This window comes from Tiliqua scincoides, chromosome 4 (genome assembly GCF_035046505.1).
Source record: "Tiliqua scincoides isolate rTilSci1 chromosome 4, rTilSci1.hap2, whole genome shotgun sequence".
NCBI classification, from domain to species: Eukaryota; Metazoa; Chordata; class Lepidosauria; order Squamata; family Scincidae; genus Tiliqua; species Tiliqua scincoides.
Genome location: NC_089824.1, coordinates 185425785 through 185450673, shown reverse-complemented (window position 1 = coordinate 185450673; position 24889 = coordinate 185425785). Strand labels below are relative to the sequence as shown.

Here is a 24889-nt window from a genome sequence, read left to right as displayed (position 1 = left end):
ACAGTTGGATAGGATTGGGCCCTATGGGATGTATCTGAAGCAGTTTGCCTTGGTCGCCTTTTCCTAGTGTTTTGTGTATCTGTGTGTTTTGTTTTGCTTTCATGGGAATATTGGAAAACAGTTATTTCAATTTGCATTTACCGCATCTGCCTTTTCCATGCATATCTGTTTAACTGGGGTCTGGTAAAATACACTTCTCTATTTACAAAATAGTTTGCTTTCCTTTTTTGCTCAGCTGCCTGAAAAATGACAGAATGCTAACTTAGTGAGATAAGGTTCTGATGATGAGTTGCTGAAACGGTCCTGAAGTTTGCACATTCCAGTTCCCTTGGTTATGAAATGTCAATGAGGCAGATAAGACATTTGCTTGTAATTAATAATTCATTGTCATTGCAGAGAGAAAAAAATAGGAAGGAAGTCATGATCTTTCATGTGGAAGTCTCCTTAGAAAACAAAATACTTCCACCCACCTCCCTCCCAGGAAATGATGACATAACAGAGGCAAGAAATACACTTGCTGTGAATCAGGTAGTGAGAGATGCAAATACAGTACATTGTTGGAATAATTTCTGCATCCTTGAAATTAGCATATGTTTTGCCAGGAGGAGTCCTACCTAATTAGTGCCAAATTCCTTGAAGTTCCTTTTCCTGCAAGTCACAGTTCTGAAAGTACTTTATGTGTCAAGGTGATACCGGAAATTCATTGATTGTGAACTTTAGCTTCTTACACTGTATTCCCAATGAGGTCAATTTACCAATCTCCACTGATGTGGAGAAACAATTCACATGCCCCACTGAAAAATGAATGGTGATTCTGCAGCACCGGGTTACTGAATCCACTGTGACCATAGTCATGTCCCTGGTGGCTAATTTAAACCACCCTGAAATGAGCTAAGAAATGAGGTTGGCTAAGTTTCAGCACACAATAACACACCAGTGTGTTTTCTTAACTGCAAACTTAACTTCCAAACTTAACTGTGTGCTGATCTTTGCAATGCTCACCTCTTGGAAGCCTTTGCAATGATGTTGTAATATGATATACCAAACTGAAAAACTGGTACTTAGGTATGTGGAGATGCAGTCACTGCTCAAACACATAGTCAAACCTAATTTCAGCTAGATTCAACCTGTTGAATATTGGTTCCTTCTCAAGAACCTAGATATTCATGAATATTTTTGTAATATGTGTATACTCTCCCAAGTCAGTTGTCGTCTTTGTCTTCACCTTCTTCTAACTGCATTTCCTCATCCAGAAAGAAAACTGAAATAATTAAAGTCCAGCTTAGTGTTCTGGTTTGCCTTCAGATATAAGAGCTCCTACTTGTGGAGAATACAGCATACAGGTTTCCTAAATGCCATGAGCATCAGGCAGGAATCTTCCTTGAATCAGGTTGCCTTCATTTTATGAGAACATTGAAAAACAGCCATAGGTCTGATAAAACAAGATAAGTGCCAAGTAATTTACTGTCAACTTACTATAAATGAGTGTTCTTCTGAGGCAGGCACTTTTTGTATTAACTTTTTATACATTTCCCTTACGTTTTATGTGGACTGCCAGATGAGGAGTTCATGCATCAGAGTGCCCTAAATCCTGCCAAGTTTAGCAACGGACAGCTAGGACTGAGATCCATCTCACACCACCACCAAAATTCATGAAAGCTTCATTTCTGAAGTTTGTTTTTTCATTAAATCTGTGGTGTGCTAGCTAGCATATTTGGAAATGCTTCATAATTCTGTGGCAGAAATAGAAAAGTCTTAGCATAATGTCTCCTGCAACACAGCAACTTCTGTTGTAGTGATAGACTGCACTCAGAAAGTCGGCTTTTGATTTTCAAGTCATATGCTGTATTAGAAACAAATAATATGGATCTTCCTATTCTGAACTCACAGATTACTGGAATATCCACCTGCTCAGAATGTTTCCTGTTAATTAGGGCTGAGGTGCATGTTCCACACATATTGGACTGCTCAGAGAGCATTAGCAATCCTTTTTTTATTCCAGAAACCTGGCTGCAGTATTTAGTGGAGTGTGTTCTAGGATACATTAAAAACTCAAGAAGAGTCCTACTGAATCAGCCCAAAGGTCCATCTAGTCCTGCATTCTGTTTCCCACAGTTACCAACCAAAGGTCTCTGGGAAGCTGATAAGAGGAGAGGAAGTCACCAACCTTCTGTCTCCATTCCTGACTTGCAGGTGGTATCCAGAGGCATCTTGCCTCTGAACCTGGAGGCAGCATATAACCATTTGGACTTATAAGCATTGTTAGACTCCCTCCATGAGTTTGTCCTGTAAAGAACACTAGGTTCACCCAACTTTGAGCCCAGTCCTATCCCCTGACATGCTGTAGCATGTTAGCTGCACCATGGATGTATGTACTGCATGCTGTGGTGGGGGTGGGTGGGCAATCAGGAGGCCTGTGAGAGGTAATAAAAAATATTTCTTCCTTACCTCCCTGTAGGCCTCCTTATGGCCTATGGGTCCCCTTTGACCTACACCAGGTATATGGCATACATCCAAAGAGCAAAAAGGGCAGGGACTGCTATAAAAAGAGACAATGGGATCCTGGTGCATGCTGATGCTGCCTAGATCCACCCCTCCCTCCCCTGATCATCTTCCTGCCCTCTCTACAAACTGCCCCAAATCTTTCCCTGCCCTTACGCTCCCCACCTATGACATTCTTCCACCACTTACTTAATGAAGCTGACGAGCCCAGTGTCCTGGGCATGGCATCGCTCTGGAGCCTCTGCCACTTTGCAGTGGTGACTTGAACGGGCCTGGCAATGGTGCATTTCTTGTGCAGTTGCTGCATGTTTTGTGACAGTGGGACGCTCCTCATAAATTTGCAAATGGGGGAGGTAGGATTGGGTCGCTTGTGTAGCAAAGAGATGTATTGCCAATGGTCCACTACATATTGAATTATAGGTGGGTAAAGACACTTGTTTATATTATTAAGAAGTAATCATAGGTCTTTCTGAATAATAGGTAAACTCTTTTATATTTCCATTCATTTGTCGCCAAATATCTGCAACCCCTAAAGCTTCTACCAAATCAAAAAAAGTTTTTGGTAATTTCCCTTGAGAAATCTTAATCTCTTCTCAGATTTTTTATCCCTTTGTGGTGACACAACTGCATTCCAATCTCCCATCAAACAATAACTTGAATATGAGTAATTTAAGAGTACATCCAATAATTGCCTAAAAAAAACCTCCTCTTTCTTGATTTGGAGCATACAAACCCAAAAGTAAAGTTCTTACTCCCGAAAATATAACTTCCACAGCCAACCACCTGCCTTTTTCATCTGCAAACACAAAACAGATCATTTTCAAGAATAGATATGTTCTAGGTGACGAAGGATATTGCAATAAAAACTTCTAAAACAGAAATTCTATCAAAGACTCTTTCAGTTCATAATCCAATAACTATGACTATTAAGAAGAAACCTACAACATATAGATGGAGATTGAATGAACTGTTGTTACAAAAAGAGGTTATAATAAAGGATGCTAAGCAGAAATTAAGGGAATTTTTTAATTTGAATTTAAATAAGGGAACAGAAATGAGGATAGTTTGGGACGCTAGTAAAACCTTTATGAGAGGATACTTTATTCAGAATGGAAAAAAGAGAGACAAATTAAGTTTCAGAAAATTGAGGAGGAAATTAAAAAGAAGGAATATGAGTTAATAGAAGTCCCAGGAGATAAAAAAATAGTACAACAAATAAAAGATTTACAGCATCAATTATCTTTGATGATGGTGAATCAAATGGAAATTAAATTAAAGTTTGTGAAACAAAGATATTTTGAGCATGCCAATAAACCAGGGAAATGGTTGGCCTACAAATTGAGGAAGCAGAGAGAGAAGAGAGTAATTTTAAAATTGCAGGAGGCGGGAAAAATGTATACTGATCAGGAGGATATAAAAAAAATAATTACAAATTATTATGCTAATTTATACAAAAGTCAAAAAATAGATCAAGTAGAAGTAAAGAACTACTTGGATAAACAAAATTTACCAAAAGTGTCTGAAGAACAAAGGGAAATTTTAAATAATAGAATAACTCTGTGTGAAGTTGTAGAGGCAATAAAGAAGATTAATATAGATAAAGCTCCGGGTCCAGATGGTTTAACAGGTAGATTCTATAAATGTTTAGAAGAAGAAGTAAGTTTACCATTGCTTAACACGATGAATGATATTTTGCAGACTGGGAAAATGCCAGATTCATGGAAGGCAGCAAATATAACTTTGATTCCTAAAGAAGGACAGGATTTGATGGATATAAAAAATTACAGACCTATTTCCTTGTTGAATAATGATTGTAAAATATTTACAGCAATTTTAGCAAACAGAATGAAGAAGATATTACAAAATCTTATACATGAAGATCAATGTGGTTTTTTACCGAAAAGACACATGAGTGATAATATTAAAATAGTATTGGATTTGCTGGAATATTATGATAAAAGGATAGAGAAACAATTAGCATTGATTTTTTTGGACTTTGAGAAGGCGTTTGACAATTTGAGTTGGACTTTCTTGATTGCTGTCTTAGAGAAGATGAACTTTGGACAGAACTTTATTCAATGGATAAAGTCAATTTATACATCACAAACTGTGCAGGTAGTGGTAAATGGAGAATTATCAACAATGTTTGAGATTCAAAAGGGAACATGACAAGGATGTCCAATGTCGCCACTTTTATTTATACTTGCCTTAGAAGTGTTATGTAGAGATATTAGACAAGATGAAAGACTACATGGTGCAAAGATTAAAAATGAATGTTTTAAATTAAGAGCATTTGCAGATGATATGGTTTTGATCTTAGAAAAACCTTTAAAAGACATAGAGTTGTTGATGGTTAAGTTGAAGAAGTTTGAATCATTAGCAGGATTTAAGATAAATAAACAGAAAACTAAAATTTTATCTAAAAATATGAACGAACAAGATCAATCGAAGTTGATGAATAAGACTGGGTTCAAAGTGGAGAAGAAGATTAAGTATTTAGGTATTATTTTGACAAACACGAATTGTATGTTATTTCAAAATAATTATGTTAAAGTTTGGGGTGAAATCAAAAAAGATTTTGCAAGATGGGAAAGGTTGAAATTATCTTTTTTGGGAAGAATATCTGTAATTAAAATGAATGTACTACCAAAAATGCCTTTTCTTTTCCAGAATATACCAATATTACTTTCTGATAAACCTTTTAAAGAGTGGCAGAAAGATGTGATAGGTTTTATATGGCAAGGGAAAAAACCAAGAGTGAAATTTAAGATTTTGCAAGATGCAAAAGAAAGAGGAGGTTTAGGACTGCCTGATCTGAAGACTTATTATGCATCATGTTGTTTTCTGTGGCTTACAGAATGGATATTGTTGCAAAACAAAAAATTGTTGAAGTTAGAAGGATATGATTTAAGATTTGGTTGGCATGGATATCTTTGGTATGATAAGTTGAAAGTGAATATGGAATTCAAGAATCATTATGTTAGACATGCACTGTGGAAGATATGGAATCGATATAAGAAAAGGTTTTACAACAAAATTCCACTCATAGCTTCACCACAAGAAGCACATTTTGGTTTGAGAACTGTACCAGGAGATAAATGGTTATTGTATAAGAACTTATTGAAATGTAATCAAGGTCAATGTATTTTGAAGTCTAGAGAGGAATTGATTGTAGAGGGTTTTGACTGCCAATGGTTTATGTATTTACAATTATTAGAAAGATTTAAAATTGATAAAAAATGATATGGTTTTGAAGAGGGAGAGACAATATTGGAGAAACAATTAAGATCAGATGAGCAGGTAATATCTAAAATATATAAATTGCTTTTGAAGTTTGAAACAGAAGATGAACAGGTTAAGGAATGCATGATCCAGTGGGCAAAAAATGTGGGCTATGAACTTTCAATGGACAGATGGGAGAAATTATGGATAAAACAGACAAAATTTACTTTGAATGTTAACATTAAGGAAAATATATATAAGATGATTTATTGTTGGTATGTGACACCAAGTAAATTAGCCAAAATGTATGAAACTATGTCCAATAGTTGTTGGAAATGTAAGAAACAAGAGGGAACATTTTACCACATGTGGTGGACGTGTTCAAAAGTTAAAAAATATTGGTCACAAATTCACGCACAGATACAGTTGATCTTAAAAACAAATATACAATTGAAGCCAGAAGTATTTTTATTAGGTATGACAGATGAGTATGTGGAAAGAAAAAATGAAGTTTTATTTTTGTATATGATAAGCGCTGCCAGAATACTTTATGCTCAAAATTGGAAGACTATGAATATACCTTCGGTGGAGGAATGGTGGATAAGACTTATGGATTATGCGGAGATGGATAAATTAACAATTTTGCTTAGGGAGAATTCAACAGAAAACTTTTTGAAGAATTGGAGTCCAGTTATTGATTTTTTGAATCAGAGAGAGGATGGGGATTTGAGGTATTCTGGATTTGAAGATTTATTTTGAAGTATTAGTGGTATAGATTATTATTTGTTAATGTTTGGACTGTATGTATTTGGATTATAAGTATGGGAATGTTTTGGCTTCGCTCGTACTGCTTTATTAGAATTTTGTTTATGTATGTATTTGTTTTTCTATTTTATGTTTATTATAGTTAAATAAATTTTTTAAAAAAAGAAGTAATCATAGGCATGACTTCAAGCTAAGCCTCCAAGCATACTGCACAGTGAGCTTTTCCAGTTCAACTGTCACCTTCCTCATTAAAGACTGATTTGGAGCACTTAAATTACTCTGAGATGATGTGGGAGAGAGTTTGGTTACCCTTTGAATGAATTAAGTCAGTTGCTCCTGAGGAAGAGTCATAAGACTTGAAATGCATTGTGCTAATAAATCGTCCTCTCTGTACCTTCGAGGACTTCTCTCCTTCATTTTGTCAAAGCTTAGGAGTGAGAGAGCAAGACAGCAAGCTTTTGTGGGAAGAGGTTTTTCTTTAATAACCACCTGAGACTGTTTGCACTTTAATATCATTAGGCCCAGCTCGAGGTCTCCTGGTGACTGAAGCAGCACATTAAATGGCAAGGTGCCAACTGCTGCCTCCTCCACTCCTCCCATCTAGGATCCCAACTAGGATGCTCTAACTCACCATTCTCTTCTCCTCCACACATCCTCTTTGGCTCCGCTTTGAACCAGGATGTGGGGAGAAGAGCAGCAGCAGCAGCTCAGGTGAGCAAAGTTGAGCAGCAAGGACCAGTGGGTTGCCTGAGGGGATCACCTTGGTTGCCTTTTTGATGGTTCAGCCCTAAAGCCTATTATTGTTGATAAAATTCAGAAAAACATAAGGCTTAATGCTGGCCTTGTTATATACCCTTATTAGGATGGGTTGCGCTCAACTTGGTTACCTATTACTAGACGTGAGTGAAAACATTTTTGTGGGTTTTTGGCAGATTTTGGTGTTTTCCAAAGTTAGAAGTGCAGAAAGCAATGTTATGAGTTTTTATTCCACATTTTGATAAATAGTAATCACTTTTAAAGTATACTGGGTAGGTGATAAAGGTGGTATAGTGTCTGCAGATGCAACCTCATACATGTAGAAGTGTTAAAGAATATGTAGAAGTGTTAGAAAATGGTTTAATTTTTTCACAGATTTTACAGATTTTGGGTTTTTTTGTAACAAAAATGCAGTTTTATGTGTTTTTATTTCGTTATCACTGAAAAAACCTTCCTCTACCTATTGGTTCCAGACCTCTTTATACTAGATTTTTTCAAAAGCTGACTGGCTCACAATATCGGACTCTGAGCAGCTCTGGCGGGAGCCTTATGGCACGTTTGCGACTGTGGTCCACACTGCGGAGGTGCAGCGTGGACCACAGGATTGGGCTCTCAGCTAACAAAAGCATTGCTTGGAGAAGGCAAGGCAGGGAGCAGAATAGATGTTTGGGGAAACAGTCATGTCTGCAGGCAAATTAAATATTACTCAAACCATAGGCAAGCACCTCTTTCTATCACATTCCTATGGTTCTAGAGACTCATAACGACACATATATATATAGACATACAGTTTGGTGCTGTTGAACATATCCCAGGTGGATAATCCAGCAAGGTGGAAAAGAGCATTCAATTCTCTTTATAGAAAGAATAATTAGAGCTAGAATGTTTAATGCTATCAAACTGTTATTAATTATTCAAATAGTGCCATCAGTGTTCATGGTTATTTACAAGATTACATTTAAGAAAGAACCAGAAAAGATGCCATCTAAAAGCTAAACAAAGGGAACAGACTGGTAGTAAAGACTGAGCATAAATTGTGATCAAGCACAATTAGGTACTCATTTAAAACTCACAGAATTCTATCCTGTAGTCATCCAAAATTATAGTGCCACCAAAAGAGGGCAAGGAAGAGCATCAACTTATCTATGGGACAATAAATGTGTTTAGTACAGTACATGGAGCTGATTCAGGGATGTGCTGTATGCTTTTTCAGATGCTGTAGGAGAAGGCAAAACACTGCCTGGAGAAGGGATGACCTGTATTCTCAACACCTGAGTGTTCTCCAGACATTAGTCAAAAACAGTCCAACACCCCACCATGGAGAGAATAAATCTAGATATATGTTTTCATAGAAATAGAGCACTAGCACCCAGATGGTGAGGAATTACAGATTGGGGAACTTGTGCTTCGACTTTCCAACAATTCCCTCTTGAGAGACAAACCAGGAGTCCTTTGTCTTTTTAGAGTGTGCATTAGATGGCCATCCAACTTTTAGTAGGTAGAAAAACCCTTTTCTCCAGATGCTACTGTGAGCAGGGGTAAAATGCTTCATAACCCTTATGCAGTAAACTAATATCAAAATGTGCCTCAGGATTGGTGGGCAAGTGCTGAGCTGCTGAAGGCCCATTGCCTTATAGTCACTCCTGGGCCATCCTCTCATTGTTCAGTTTGCATGCTTTGTCCAGCTAGCTGCTGGCTCTGTTGTCCTCTTTCCAATGACATGACACTACCCTTCCACTCCCCTGAAGCAAGGTGGGGGGGGGGGGGAAAGCAGCATTCACAGGACACACCTGCACATTGCCAATTTGGGAGGACTCACTACATTGAAAGGTGTCTAATCTCTAGCATCCACTTGCCAGGAGGGGCTTCAGCCTCTCTAAGCCAATTCCCATCTCATATGGGAAATCAGGGAGCTGCATTTGTTGTTGTGGACTATACCTTCAGCATCGGAATGGGGATAGTAGGTGGAAAAAGATGCAGCCGCTTTTTGGCCCCAGTTCCTGATTCCTTAATCGGTAGTACGAGAGATTCCTTTGGGTCCATTCTGTATCATGATAGATTTTCTTTCTTTGTGCTGTCAGTGCAGAGAACACATTGGATTATATGTATGTGCATAGGAGATCCACAATGCATTACAGATGCTTCAACCAGCCCTGACTTGTGTAATAAACCTCTGTTGCACAAATACCCTATGATGGGCAATTTTACTTGCAGTCAACTTGCCTGCTTGGACCACTCCTGGCCTACTGCTGTATAAAAGATAAAAGAGATTTCCTGTCAGGAATCCACCCTGTGGGGATTAGCTTTAGGACGACACCATTCACAATCCCTGCTGTTCTGTTTCGGACAGACAAAGTAGCTCAGTGGCCCCAGATAATGATATCTGCAGCAGCAGTAAATATATAGTGTTGCTTCAGCCCTGACCCTCTAGACCCCTGGCAGTTGTGGGGTTTTTTTTTCACTATAAACAAGAATAATTGTAAGAGGCATAAATATCCTTTCAGGTCACACGTGGCAGAGGAGACACTTCTTGTGAATATCACAAATACTTGTGTGCCTATGGCTGCAATTCTAACCACACTTTCCTGAGAGTAAGCCCCTTTGAACAAAATAGGATTTACTTCTAAGTAGACCTGGTTAGGATTGTGCCTGATGTGTACTTTTTTTTTTTCTCTTGGTTTCAAACTTTAGAACCATACACTTTGGCAGAGGAAATCATTTCCCTACTCCAACAATTTCTGCAAAAGTAAATGCAGGGGGAATGAGGCTGCTTTTCCCAGCGTGCCAAGTTCTTATGAGGCTGCCATTTGATACTGAGAATGCTGGGAATCCTTCCAGGGCTTTGCTCTCCATACAACAAAGTGGTGTCTCTTCTATGGCGGGAACGCAATTACCCAAATCTCTTAGGGATCTCCACTGTTTATCTTGTGCAAACTTATTCAATTATTAAATAAGACAACAAAACACATTCTCTCATTGAGTTGTGATATACAAGCCCCAGGCTGTGTTGCTGATGAAGAGATCTTTCTTGATAGCAAGGCTTTTATATGGAATGACTGGAAGAGGGGAACAGCTGATACAAGCTGATACAAGAGGGGAACAGTTGATTTCCAGCCACAGAGGGACCCATCACCTTCCATCTTCTCATTCCTAGCTAGTCATGAAAACTGCTAACAAGTGGCTATAACCCTGTGCTTTCCTGTGATGAGGAGGATGCATATTCTCCAAGGGAGGACTGACAGAAAGTTTAATTGAACAAAGGCATGTTTTAGTCTAGTTTCTTGCAATGACAAACTGCTCATGAGGCTGAATGCATGCCAGGAGCATGCATTGTGCACTGCAGAAAAAGGAGTCATCTTCAAGCAGGCTCACCACAAGTGCATAGATCGGGTTTAACTGGCCCTACCAAATCCCAGAATACAGGTGATCCAGTCAGATCCCTGATTTATAGTTGTGAGGTAATTTGGATTTCTCAAGATGAAAAAATTAAATTCTTACCCTTCTCTTCCATCCTCAATGTTAATCTCTTAATTATGGCTAGTGAAAGTGAAATTGATGATCAACTGGAGTCATCCTGGTAGAGAGGGCTTAAATATAAAGGAGAGGCATATTTCAAGTCTTATTTTCATAACAACTCTAATGAAGAACAGATGTGAGCTGCCTAGAGATTCTGGTACTGGTTCAGCTGCCTAATAAGGATGGATTTGGAGTGGTTCCTTTCAAAATTGCTGTTCTCAGGAAAATGGAATATTTTTCAGTGCTCAAGAAAGCAGAGAATTATTGGCATAAGTAAGATGCATGCACATTACAAACAGATGTTCTAAGATCATCCATATTTATATTTTGAGACAGAAGTAAATTAAGAAAATGTATCATTCTCATACAGCAGATTATTACAATCATAAAAGTGCTTCTATATTGCTATTCCCAAATGATAGGGGAGGATCAGATAGCACAGGGTCATCTATGAGAACGTACCCAGTATTTTCATTCAAATAGCCCTGGGTGTAGATGGTTTATAAGGGTTGCACCCAGTGGCTTCACTAGGATTCGTGTCACCCAGTGCAGGAGGCCTGTGTGTCACCCCATGCAGTGGACGGGGCAACACCCCAGGTGGTGGGCAAGGTAATGTACCATTGCCCTGCCCCCACTGGTTTTTTGGTTGTATCTTTTGAAATAACACAGATATTTCAATGTAGTTTGTTTCATTGCATTCTGCATGAAATTACGCATTGATTGATATATAACATGATGGTATTATTCCTCCAAACTCTGATTTTAGTGATTTTGAAAACTTGTAGAGTCACCCACCCACCACTGAGTCACACACACACACACCCCTTGTCAACTTACTAACACCTTATTACAGCAGCTCTCAAACTTTTAGCACCAGGACCTACTTTTTAGAATGACAAACTGTCCAGGACCCACTGGAAGTGATGTCATGGCCAGAAGTAACATCATCAAACAAATTAAAATAAATAATTATAAATAATTAAATTAAAATAAAAGAAATAATTAAATAAGGGGAAGCCAGTCCTGTCCCACCAAGTGAATTTTCTCTGTCGTCTGCGTGCAATAACATCCCCCAAAAAGAATCAGTGAGATTTTCAGCCCTCACCAGTGCCCAGTTTAAAGTTCTTCTATTTCAAGCATATTAAGATAAAGACCCACCTGGCTTTGCAAGTGCAAAATAGAAAACATTCCCCTTACCAGTTCAAGCTTCTTTTTTTGGAAATTTTTAGTGGTGGTGGGGAGGCTGCCTTCTGGAGCATTAGTTGCACTCCAGTTCCATTGGATCAGGACCATTCTGGTGTCCTCACATTCCCCTTTGCCTGGCCTGATCAAAAACCAAGGCACCTCTGCCAACTCATGAATAAATGCAACCATGAGGCTGTTTTGCTTTCCATAGGGCTCAATACATTCGCAGCTGGGGCGGAGGGACCTCCTTCTCGGGTGTTTTGGGGGGCTGCATTCATTGGATCAGGACCATTCTGACATTGTTGGATTCCTCTCAGCCTGCCCTTTATGACGGACTGAGGCAAGCTAGCCTACTTGCAAGTAAACGCGGCCACGTGGCTTCGTTTTGCTTTCCATAGGGCTCAATATACTCGCAGCTGGGAGGGAGGGACCTTCTTCTTGGATGTTTTTTGGGAGCTGCATTCATTGCATAGGGACCATTCTGGTGTCATTGGATTCCTCTCAGCTTGCCCTTTCCAACAGACTATGGTAAGTATACCTACTCGTAAGTAAACGCACGAGACAGCTCGGTTTCACTTTCCATAGGGCTCCATGAATTTCTTCTCTCTGGCTTTTTGGCCATAACATTTGAAGGAAAGGAGCTATTTCACTCTGATTTTTTGCATTGCATTCCGCAGGACATTCCGCATCCAACAGTATATGGCATCTTGGGGTTGCTCCTAAAACCACTATTTTAGTGTGTCATCTCCAGTGCGCGTCACCCCCCTAGTGATGCCACTGGTTGCACCATACCTTACCTGTGAAGTATGTATTCTTGTGCTAAGAACATAACACTAATGTTCCAAGATATGCATTTCAGAACACATGTCTGACATGGATATATATTGCAGAGACCTCCTGGTTAACTGTGGAAGGTCAGTACAGTAATTAATTCAAATTCACATTCCCCTGGAACTGAACTGAACAAGTTAGGAAAATGCTTCAGTATTGCTAGACAAATCTTAACTTCTGCGATTATGATTGGTAGCTAGGGTTCCTTCATACACACAGAGTCAGAAATCTTATTGCTGCTGTGTTATGGCAACTCCTTTGGGAAAATAAGTGTTTCTCTGTGAAGCAGTCCTAAGTGTGGACATTACTAGTAGACACTTTTAGGGTTTTTTTTTTTTCTTTTTGACCAGCTTTTGATAACGTAACCAAGTGCACTTGAGTTTTTTTGTGTGTATTTCTGAGATCTCCTTATTTTTCTTCTCTTCCCCTACCTCGCCTTCGGCCTTTTGTGTCCTTTTCTGTCCTTTTCTGTCCTCTCCACAGACTGTGAGAATCAATTTAGGAGGGCCCATATTTGTTCAGACCTGATGTAGTGCTGGGTATGCCCTTTTTGTGTGCTTTGTACTGTATATACCTTTAGGCACTTAATAGTAATAATGTGTCCTTAGCCTGAAGGTTTCAGTTTTTATTAGGCCTGATGCTCCCTGCCCTGCATATAAGCATACATCCAAAGCACTTATCTCCACTGAAATGCTTGAAGTGACCTGTTACCTTTTTGTTCCATAATGCAGCTAAGTTACTCTGAGTGAGTTACTGGAGAATGGTTCTTTGAGCTAGCACATTTAGGTGTAGAGAAGAAAGCCATGCCTAGCACACACCTTTCAGCATTGTGTGAGCATGTCTGAAGCTGCCGCTAACAGATGAAGTAAACAATACAAATTACATCTATTTCTTCTCTCAAACTACATACCACTCTGGGCACAATTCTAGCTTTCCAATGGGAATTAGATTGGGCACTGGGATAGTGAGAAGTCTGTATTCCTTATATTCCCATTCAGAACACTGGATTTACAGAGAAGTTCCTACGTACGTATACTTGTATATGTTCAGACAAATGTGCATAAGTGAAAGCAGGTGCCTTCCGCTATGATTGCACAGCCCCCTACAGTGGCTGATGCCATTCATAATAATATTTGTGTAGCACAGTGTTTCTCAAGGTTTATCCTCCACTGTACCACTTCACCTTGTCCACCTATTTGAAATACTACAGGAAGTAACTGGTGATGATGCCATTACTAGTTACTTCTGGGTTGGGAGGCCAGATGAGACATGGCAAACACCAGTAAGAGCCTCCGGGTGGACAGGAGAGTGCAGAAAAGCATGCTTTGGAGCTCTGCCTGCTGAGCAGAGCCTCCTACCACTGTTTGTTGTGTTGTTTTTCTGGTCTTGCCACCTGGTGGCAGATTCCAGGGATGTTATGAGTACCACCAGATACCACCTCAAGTACTACTGGTGTTACCTGTACCAATGGTTGAGAAACACTGGTATAGCATTTTCTGAGTGTACAAAGCTCTTCAGATTTATTATCTTGATGTAATCCTTACATTGTTGGCATCCTTCAGTCTCGGAAGACTATGGTGTCAAGCTCTGAATGGTAGTTCTGGAACAGAGTATCCTCTCCAGTGCGCGAAGCCTGGGTAAAGTAGGTATGGAGGATAGGCTGTTACCCATGCAGCAAATCCCCCCTCTCCACGTTGCTGAAATGGTTCAATGGAAAGGCAGAGGCCAATATGGTTGGTTCCAGCGGCGTCGCAGGAGTTGCCAGAACATGACTGTGTTCAGCCATGAACTGCCTCAGGGACTCCGGCTCCGGATTTTGCCTCGAGGTTGACTCCTGAAGCCTTTTCCATAACTGGATGTAGCCACAAGGCAGTGGAGGCTTGGGATCAGAGTTTTCCTTCTCTCAGATGAGCTGCCTTCCCAGGCTGACGAGTCCCATCTACCCGGTGGCTGTTTAGTCTCCGCTTACGACAAGTACAGCCAAACTGAGGGCCTATTCTTATCCCTAGCCCCCAGGGGTTACAATCCTTACAATGACTCTGTAAAATAAGGTAAGCATTATGAACGCCATATTGCAGTGGGGAGCTGAATCTGAAAGGAAGTGAAAGAGAAAAGTTGGTGGCAACTTCTTTCAGCTCCTGTTTCAACCAGAAGTCATGCTGCCCACATTGCAGCTCATTCACAGCTCATTTATCACAAGTCATCACACAGGGTGAATAAGGAGCTTCTCCAGGCCTTATCTGCACCTCTGGCCCTATGTTTGGCACACCTTGGTCTAGTAAGTAGGAGGAAGCCAAATACTTCCAAAAATATTTATTTTGTATAGAGAAGTCCCCCCCACCCAACTAAACAACTTTCATTTTATTGTTTCATTTTAAAGTTTCATTTGGAACTTTAAAGTCACTTTATTTTGGATTTGGAAAATAGGAATTTTCCAACAGGTAGGGGCTGGACTATATGACCTTTTAGTTTCCTTTCAACTCTATGGTTCTATGAATCAATGTTTGAGGTCAATGTCCCGGCCTTGACATGACAGTTCTTTTTTTCTTCTTTTCTTTTCGGAAGACACTGTGGCAATTTTTACTTTGACATTTCCACATGGAAGCTCTTGTTTCCAGGATTTATTTTGACATGTTGTCTTTTATTGATTTTCAGTTTTGAATGTTTTGATTTAAATTTTCATCCTGTCTTTTCTTATAGACTCCAGATGGATACAAGGGAAATATAGAAAACCCATATAGTTGCTGATATGTGGTATAGTCTTCCACATACCTCCATTTAAGTGATATTAGCAGAAGCGTAATGACTGTGCTTTCCGAGATTGCCTTAAAATGTTGTCCTCCTTGTACCTGACAGAGCTGTAAAGAGTTATATTAGTATTTACTTTTGCCAAATGAAAAGACTTGCCTGTCTCTGGGGAACACAAAAAGGGTTTACTTAGTGCCTGTGTAAAGTGACAAGTTCTATTGAATAAAAAATTGTCAGATGCTATTTTTAATCAGCTCTGGACAAGAGTGTGTTGTAACGATTTGGAAACACAGAAGAGCAGCAGAATGTGGCACTGGCCATAAATTCAGTGTCCTAAGAATCTTTGTTTTCAGTTGTTTAAAAAAACAAGGTTCTAGCACTTATGCTTGTGAAGCTAGATATCAGATGCAAGGGAGTGGCAACAGGATACAGGTATCTTGTTTGTCTTGTGTGTTTCCTGAAGCAACTGGTGGACCACAGTTATCTACTCTGTCATATTCACTATTAGTGTAATAAGGTTAAGAGGTGGATTTCACATAGATGAATAAATGTCAGCTACAAGGGCATGCTGTGTGCATGGGGGGGGGGCAGAAATGGCCTCCCTTGAGGTCATTGCTTCTCCTATTTCTTGTTCCAGTACAGGCAGCAGTGGTTATGGATCCACTTCTCACCAAGTTGGTGTGTTTGTGGGGTAATTGCAGTTGACCCCCAAAGGCATAAAAACAATCAAGACAATTCCAAAAATTGTAATGAGTTTTGCAAAATAAAAATATTCCAACAAAGCCAGATCTTAACAACTGTTTTTAAAAATATACTCTTATTTCTAAGGGATGATAATTTTCCATGTAAGTTTCTCAGCTCTTCTTTGTTTCCATAAGAGACTGTGTGTGTGGCGGGAGGGAACAGACCCCATTTGGACCATCTCTGACTTTTCATGTTTCTCACAGACATTCTTCTTTTTCTCCCCCCCTTCCTGCTTTCCTATCCATATCTTGCATTTCTCTCCTACTGCCACCTTTTCCTGCCCTCTAGTGCTCTCCGTCAGCCTCCTTGCAGTGACTGTTATTGTATGTGGACTGGCCCTGGTGGCAGTTTTTCTCTTTCTCTTTTGGAAGCTGTGCTGGGTGTCCTGGAGGAACAAGGCCATTTCGACTAACACCCCTGCCCCCCAGAACTCGGCAGAACAGGACAAAGAGACCATGGCTGACAAGCTAAAGGATACAGGCACTCTTGGCTTCTTGGAGGCAGCTGTGAAAATCAGTCATACATCACCAGATATTCCAGCAGAGGTCCAGATGTCCATGAAGGACCACCTCATGAGGCGCACACGGATGCAAAGGCAAACAACAGAGCCTGCATCTTCCACTAGGTGAGTGTTGAACAATCCTTGTTGGATCATATAAGTCAGGCCATTTTATGTGTTTATGGACTGGCAAACCCTCCAAGAGGACACAAAGGAATGGGGAGGAATGATGTCCAGCACATCACACCTGCCCTGCCCTGTCCCCCTCTGTCCTGCTGCTATTTGTTGAAGCAGGTATGTTCCCCAGAACAGGCCCAAACCCCAAGACATAACTTAAGACAGATTCCCATCTACCAAGTCAAGACCATCCTCATTGCTCAGGAAATCTTTTTGGCCCATTTTATCCCATTATCATTATCCCGACTATCTTCCCCCTGTGTTGTTTTACTGATGATTGACTCAAAAAGTCTTATGGCCCAATCCTGTTGGGTATTTATGGAGGCAGACCACTCCCCTGGTCTTCTGCTATAAGTGCCATGGCAGAAGCAGGTAAGGTTACGGCGGGGAAGTTTGAGACAGGAGGGGGAGGATTGGGGAGAATCAGGGCAGGAAGCAGGGCAGTGTGGTGGGAGGGAAGATTTGGACGTAGCACTGTGCATGCCTGGATCCCATCCCCATTTTCCTGGCCCAACATGCCCCCTGCGTCTCCTTGAACTTCCACCAGTGAAATAGCTGGCGTAAGTCCAAGGAGACCCTTTGTTGGCCAGGCAACCTAAGGAGGAGTAACTAAAAAATATTTTTACCCACCTCTCCTATGCTATCTGTTCCCCTTCCCTCCCCCATATGATGCAGCACATACTCTGACAGTGTGTGCTGCATCACTTAGAATGGTGGGGATAAGATTGGGCTCTTTCTCACCCCCCCCCCCCCAAACTGGCTGTTCATCATTGCAGCAGTGATTGTTCTACTGGATTGCCCTGAGAGGCCTCCCCCCCCCCCATTCTTATTGTATTTTAAGTACACAGAGAGTGGAGTGTTACTGACCCTGAGCCCTGGTAGCAGAGAAGTCCCAAGCCTCTGTCCCTTTCAGCGCTCCATTCTGAGGTGAGACAGAACTGATGTGGGCAGAAAGGGACCTGTATCTCCTCACCCCTAGTACTAAAAAAGGAACCGTTGTAGCAAAGTAAAAGATTTTCTTCAACAACATGTGGGATGAAGTGGGTTTTGAAAGAAAGACACAGGGATAAGATTGGCCAACCTCCTCAGCCCCACAGGGCTTCCGTGCCTGTGACAGCTGCACGGCAGCTGAAAGAGCAGAAGGTTGGTGTTCCTTATGGCTCCATCTCCCTGCTGGTTAAACCTTCAGCCATTATTAAATGTCATGGAGCTTGCAAAGGAATGAGAGCCTGTCTGGAATAAACAGGTTGCCAATCCACAGAGGAAAAGCTAGAAGTACAGTATACTGGTTGCTGCTGCTCATGCTGTGGGCTTCCCTTGTGGTTTGCATAGCACAGGGTGTGTGAAAGGGCCTGTTAAGAGAACTGCATGGAGAAAGTAAGCAGAAGCACAGAGGGATGAATGAGGACTGGCAGCTGCTGCAATACATGGTAGGTGTTTATAGGGAGTGGCTGTGTGACAGAAAATCACCTGAGTGCTCTTTCAGTGCCCTTGTCTCAGACTCTCCCCCCCCCCCCATTGGCCAGACTGTAATCCTGTAGAACAAAAGGGCTCTTGAGTGTTTGAGCAGCAGTAACACAATGGTTAAAGGGCCATGCTTACCTCCATGGTCAACATCCTCCCTCTTTTCACATAGTGCATACTTAACCTGCATTTCCTATTTAAAATAAAAATAGCACCAGGTTGGAGGGGGCATGAACAGGAGTGGAAGGAAGAATCTTAAAGCCCTCTCCATGCCGTGCTATAGTTTTGCATTGTTTTGCATCCTTTCCCAGCCCCCCCCTCTCACACACACACACAATTGGATTGTGTCAGATCTGTTTTCAGTGTGATGAGTGTAAAAAAAATGCCCATTATTCCTTCCAGAAGGCAACCACATTTTAGTCTATTGCAGAAAAAAAATGGGGGGAAAGCTTTGTGACACCTTAAAGACCCGCAGATTTATAGTGGCAAAAGCTTTTGTGGGTCATAGCCCATTTCCTTTGACTATTATGTTTTTCGCTTGACATTTATTAAGTGCTGGTTGTGTACGAGGAGCTATACAGAGGATGCATAATGTTGCGATCTGATTACTGCTTTGCAGAGTAGCTGGTGTAATGTACATTACACCAGCTGGCATTTAGGGCCAATTTCTGGTCACGTGCTCCAACCTCTTGAGTCTGACCATGGCCATATGGAAAATGTATGGCAGAGCACAGCACTAGCTCACTTCTTCTAAGCCCATATTGTTTGATGCAGTGGACCACTTCTCTTGAGGTCTGTAGCAGCTGGTTCCTTAAAAATACGTTCTTGATACTTGTAAATCACTGAACAATTGCACTAAAGGGCTATTACCCTAAACATTTGGCTGACATGCACCTCCTGGAGCTGAAGGATACTCTCTCAACTGCATGCTGGTCTCTGCCAAAGGTTGACTTGATAGTGAACCAGCTGACATATTACACCAGTCTCCCCATGGGCCCTTGATCATAACCAAAAGATTCAAATCCTGTTACTGTGACTTGACCTCATTGTGTCAAGCTGTCTATATGCTTGTGGCCACTTTAATTTTGTTAGGACTCAGGGAGGCAGGGAGACATATCAGTGACATGGCGTACTGTCAAATGGAATTACAGCCTTTTGCTCTCTTTCTTGCTTATGCGGCTCAAAGTAGGAATAATTAGATAAACGGAATTGACATATCACTCACTGCACTGGCTTAGAGGGAGCAGCATCTCAGTGTTCAAGATCAGCCACTGCCTCAGGGTCACTCTAGCCTCAGATGAAGGCTCATGAAGAAGCATGAGGATTCATTACAGTGGAAGTCAGGAATCTACAAGGATCTGGAGGCTGAGGGTAGCCTGGGAGTTTGAAAATCCTTTTCCTTGGTCACTGACACTAATGTCTCTAACACACATGATCCTTTCAGCTGAGATGTAGGCTGACTTCATCTATATTGTACTTGAGTATGTGCTAAGGAACAAACTATATCTCGATGCCAGTCAGTCTGTGATGAGCAGTACAAAGTCTGCTATGTTGGCCACCAAGGGGCAGGAGTTGCTAAGTTTTTTATGTCTTTGCATTTTGGCAAGGAACATAAAGATAACATAAAAGGAGCCCTGCTGGGTTGAACAATCCCATCTTTGCTGGGTCAAAGAGTCCATCTAGTCCAAAATGCTATTTCCAACCTGATCTTCCTGAAAAGCCCACAAATATGGCAAGGAAAATCAACCTAATCAGGGCTCGTGACAATTTAAACATCATATATGGTTTGGGCATAAAACCAAACCACAGGATTGCTATGTGGCTATACTGGGGCCCTGAGCTCTTTGGAGGAAGGATGAGCTACAGATATAAGGAATAAGCGTAATCTACAACATCATGCAAAAGTGTTTGGTGGGACTTTTCTAAAGAAAGCAGAACAGCTTTAAGCCAGGGGTGTCCTAACTTTTCAGCAAGAGGGCCATATTACCTCTCTGACGCTGTGTCAGGGGCTGGGAAAGAAAAAGAATTAATTTACATTAAAATTTGAATAAATTTACATAAATGAATATATCAGAGATGGAACTTATAATAATGAATGAAGGTCTTACAGTAACACATGGCCTATAAAAGGCCTTGCACAGAGCAAGGCCGGCCTTTCCTTTGCTGCCACTGCTGTTTCACAGAGGGATCGCTTGGCCCACAGCTCACACAGGAAGTTGAGCAGTCACCCTCATGCTGAGAGCAGTTGAGTCGGGCTGGCACGGGTTCCAGCAAATCTTTGGTGGGCCAGAGGCTCATTGGAGACTGGAGGCTCCCTGTGGGCCGAAATGGGGGTCCCCAAGGGTCTCAAATGGCCCCCAAGCTGGGTTTTGGGCACCCTTACTTTAAGCAAAAACAAAAGGAATATATAACAAACACCCAGTCACAACAGCAATGGGGGAGATGCAGTTCAGGCATCAGAGAAAATTGTTCACCCAGAGACCCATAGAAAGAAGTATAATGGTGTCTGCCTAGGACTGGCCATGGGGGCTACAAATCTAAAGCATTATTTTTTTCAGAACTGGCCCCATACCACCTGAGGTGCATGGGGTGGCATGACAAATGCTGCCCCCTTACCTGATGATGTGTCAACTTCTGCTTCTCCCACTCCAATTGCAACCTTCTAGCTCAGTGCTCTCTCCCCCCCCCCCACGTTCTTCTTTCTCTCTGTCCTCCTCTTCCTTTTCCAATTCAGTTAGTGGAAGGAGAAGGAGAAGCAGTGGAGGCAAGTAGGTGGACAGAGATGGGTGCCCTTCACCAATCTGCCTCCTGAGGCAACTGCATCAGTTGATCTCATGGGTGGTCTGGCCTTGACCTTGTCATAAAGGTTGTGAGAGGAACAGTGAAAATCTCCCAGTTGATGTTTGCGCCATTGGGAAGTGGATGGTCGCCTTCTTTTGTTCAAATGTTCCTTAGTCATTCACAGCCATTAAGCAGTCTCAGTGAAGACATTATGAAGGTAAAAAAGATACATGTAACATGGTGTCCAACTCAATTAGAAAAGTATTCCTGGAACTTGTGAATTATGGAGAAGTCCAGCTGTGACGAGAATGGCAGAGAGGTGTAATTTTAATACATCAGTCTCCCTTTACCACAGGCATATCTGAGTGATGGCATTGCCAGATGAAAGTACGGATGTGATCTTCAGCATTCTAGGTTTGGCTTTGGTCCTGTCCTCAGAGCACAGTGCCTCTGTGTTGAAGCAGAGCTCTTGGGGAGACTGCTCATTGGTTTCATAGATGTTCTTGTTTGTTTACTGGTTTTTATTCCATCTTTTAAAAATACAGATTTTCACACACTGATAAATTACAAGGAGAATCATAATACATAATACAGTATTTAGCATTCATATACTGGTTTGTGAGTGTGCAAAGTGTTTCATATGTAAGGCAAGTATTATTATCCCCCATCTTGCAGCTGAGGCTTGCCTTATGCCACCTAATGATTTCGTAGCTGAGATAGGGTGAGATTCATGCTGGGGAAGCCCTGATTCGTGACTCTGTCTCTCAGTCACTTTGCTACACGCTCTCTTATTACTAGCAGAACAATAATAGTTTATTGCTGTTAATAAAACAGGCATATCAAACAGGCATATAGCATACCATAAAATAATAAACAGATTAGTAGCATTAAGAAAACCAATAGATGCGTTGCTGAATAAACATTTCATCAGTGTCTTTTTCAAAAAGATTTTTTTTGTTCTGTGTTTGTTTAATTTTTAATTAAATGTTTAATTTTTTGTTTGTTTTGATTCCCATATCACATCACAACTAGAACTGACAATTTCAAAGCCAGGGGCCAGGTTTGTTCTGCAATGAGGACTGGTGAACTGAAAAAAAGTATCTTAGTTGTGCTATTATAATGAGCACCTGTTGAACAGTGCTGGTGATGTCAGTGGTGTTGAACACACTTCCTACTCCTTATGAGGTTTTGAAAATAGACTTTAAAAGAAATATATGATAAAATGTATAAAACCTTACCAAGTACTTTCTCCTCCCACATGAACCTGTCCATACACTGCATTCACTATCTATTCCACATCTCACTGCCAAAGGAGGCACAATTGATGGAGGCAAGAGTCAGGGTCTTCTCATTGGTAGCTCCCTAAGAGTCCGATCCTGAGCTCAGTGCGCCGGTGTGCACTGTCGCAAAAGTGCCATAAGGCACATTTGCGGACCCTAGTACTGGGCAAGCGCTGGTAGTAGCCTAGTGCTGGTTGGTGCTGGGCTAGCGCTGGGTGGGTGCCTGTGCTCCACTGCTTAGTGGTCACGTGGAATGCCAAGCGGCGGAGAGGTAAGTGGAGGCGTGGGGGGGAGGCGTTCTGGGAGGAGGCAGAGGGCAGGGAGGAGGTGTGCTGGGGGAGGGAGTGGGGAGGAAGGGAGACATGGAGGCACTTGATCCACTGCTGGCCTTTTGGTTGGCAGTGAATTGAGTAGCCCCATTGTGGGGCTACTTCATTTACCTGGGGGAAGGGGATGAAAGTCCCCTTCTCCTGAGGAGCTGCCAGCAGCTGCCTGGGGTACGCAGGATGCAGCGGAAGCCATTTTCGGCACCTCCGCAGCTCCATAATCTGGGCAGCTCAGGATTGGGCTGTTAGTGTGGAACTTCCCCTTCCTGTGAGGTGCAGCTGGGCTCCATGACTTACTTGTTCTATTTGTCCTTTTCTTAAATTGCATCTCTTTTGTCCTTTGCCATTGCTTATTAGTTGCCTGTGGCCTTGATGTTTTAAGTGAATTTTATTGTTCTTTAATGGTGATTGTAAGCGGCCATAATGATCCCTTAATTGGAATAGAAAAGTGGCCTATAAATGTTTTAATAGGTAAAATTAATACATAAACCCAAGACTCATGTAGCCCTTCTAAGATGTGCAAAGCTACCCACTTCATTAATTCTTTATCACTTGAAGATTGTCTTTTCTTTCTTCCCTTTTTAAACAAAGTATTACTCTTTAAAAAACAAATGCTCCTCCTTTCTTGTGCCACAACACACATTTCCTGGTGTCTTTTAAATTTAAAAAAAGGGGGGGGGAGAACAAACAGAATTTTTTGTCTGCCTGAAGGCCAACCCTCCTTTTCAATTATATTGTACCATAATAGTGTTACTGTTACATTCCCCTGCTTTAAGATTAAAGAGACACTGCTGTTCCCTAGAAAAAAACAGATTATATGCAGGATCCCCATTAAAGGGCAGAACAATCAGAATGCTGCCGAAAGTGAGATTATTGCTTTATGAATAATTTGAAACATGATGAATTCCTTTCCATTTTGCTCCGTCACTTTGAGCAACTTCAGATAATCAGTTTCCAATCAGGAAACTCTGTTTCTGGAATTGTGGGTGTTAGGAAAAAAGAATGTGGTGGTGCAGACAATATCATGGTGGATCCCAAGTTGTAGAAATAGTTCTAGGTCCTCTGCAAAAGCCTGATGAAGAGAGTGGTGCCTGGAGGAACATTGTAGAAGCTCACCTGCATAATAACTTTCAGCAATGAAGGAGCCACTCATCTTGTGTATGGCAGTTAAAGGGAAATAGTTTTGAAAGTGCTAGTGTGCATCCCCTGCTTTCCGGTCATAGCTAGGAGTAGAATCATTTTCATGTGCTTGTACAACATAATCTGAAACCAAAGAAAGCAAAAAACTAATAGGCATGATGGAGCATAAATTAATAATAATAATAATAATTAATAAATAAATAAACAGTATTTATATACCGCTTTTCAATGAAAAGTTCACAAACCAATTTACAGAGAAAATCAAAATAATACCAGCCCATGGGCCATGTTATATATTTGGGATGGGCAAACCTCACCCCAGGCACCATTTGCAGCCCTCAGGGACCCCCAATCCGGCCCTCAGGGACCCCCAATCCGGCCCACAGGGAACCCCCAGTCTCCAACAAGCCTCTGGCCTGTTGGACACTGTTGGAGCCTACGCTGGCCCGCTACTGCTATTCGTGACCGTCAGTTGCAAACTGCAGGCCGAGTTATAGCAAGGCCTTTTATAGTCTCCAGGTGTTTTCTGCTTTTCCCTGGGCATTATTTTAACACACACACACACACACACACCCATTGCCTCTGAACAACTTATGTTTCCATGTGTTTCTGGCCTGGTCTGTATGTTTTCACTTGTGGGTGTTAGGTTTTCACTTTGCAAGAGGTGTGTGGCAAACAGTTTATAGTTCCCATGTGGTTCAACATGCCTGTATTATAGTTCTCATGTGTATTATAAATAAGCTCAGTAGAATTCATTCATTCTTATGTTCCATCTCTAATGTATTCATTTTTGTAAATTTATTCAAATTTGAAATATAAATTAGTTCTTTTTTTCCCAGCCCCCAGCACAGTATCAGAGAGATGTGGCCATCCTGCCAAAATGTTTGCCTACCCCGTTGTACAGCAATCAATGCATAATTTCATGCAGAATGCAATGAAACAAACCGCATTGA

The 24889-nt window shown here is 41.3% G+C and overlaps 1 protein-coding gene across 1 annotated transcript in view; it reads left to right on the top strand.

Annotated features, from left to right (window-relative positions):
* Nucleotides 1–24889, top strand: part of SYT6 (synaptotagmin 6) — a 164760-nt gene that overhangs the window by 61846 nt on the left and 78025 nt on the right. Inside the window, exon 2 of the mRNA XM_066625168.1 lies at nt 16558–16894. Within this exon, the coding sequence (XP_066481265.1) occupies nt 16558–16894 (337 nt within the window). The remainder of the gene's footprint in view (nt 1–16557; nt 16895–24889) is intronic.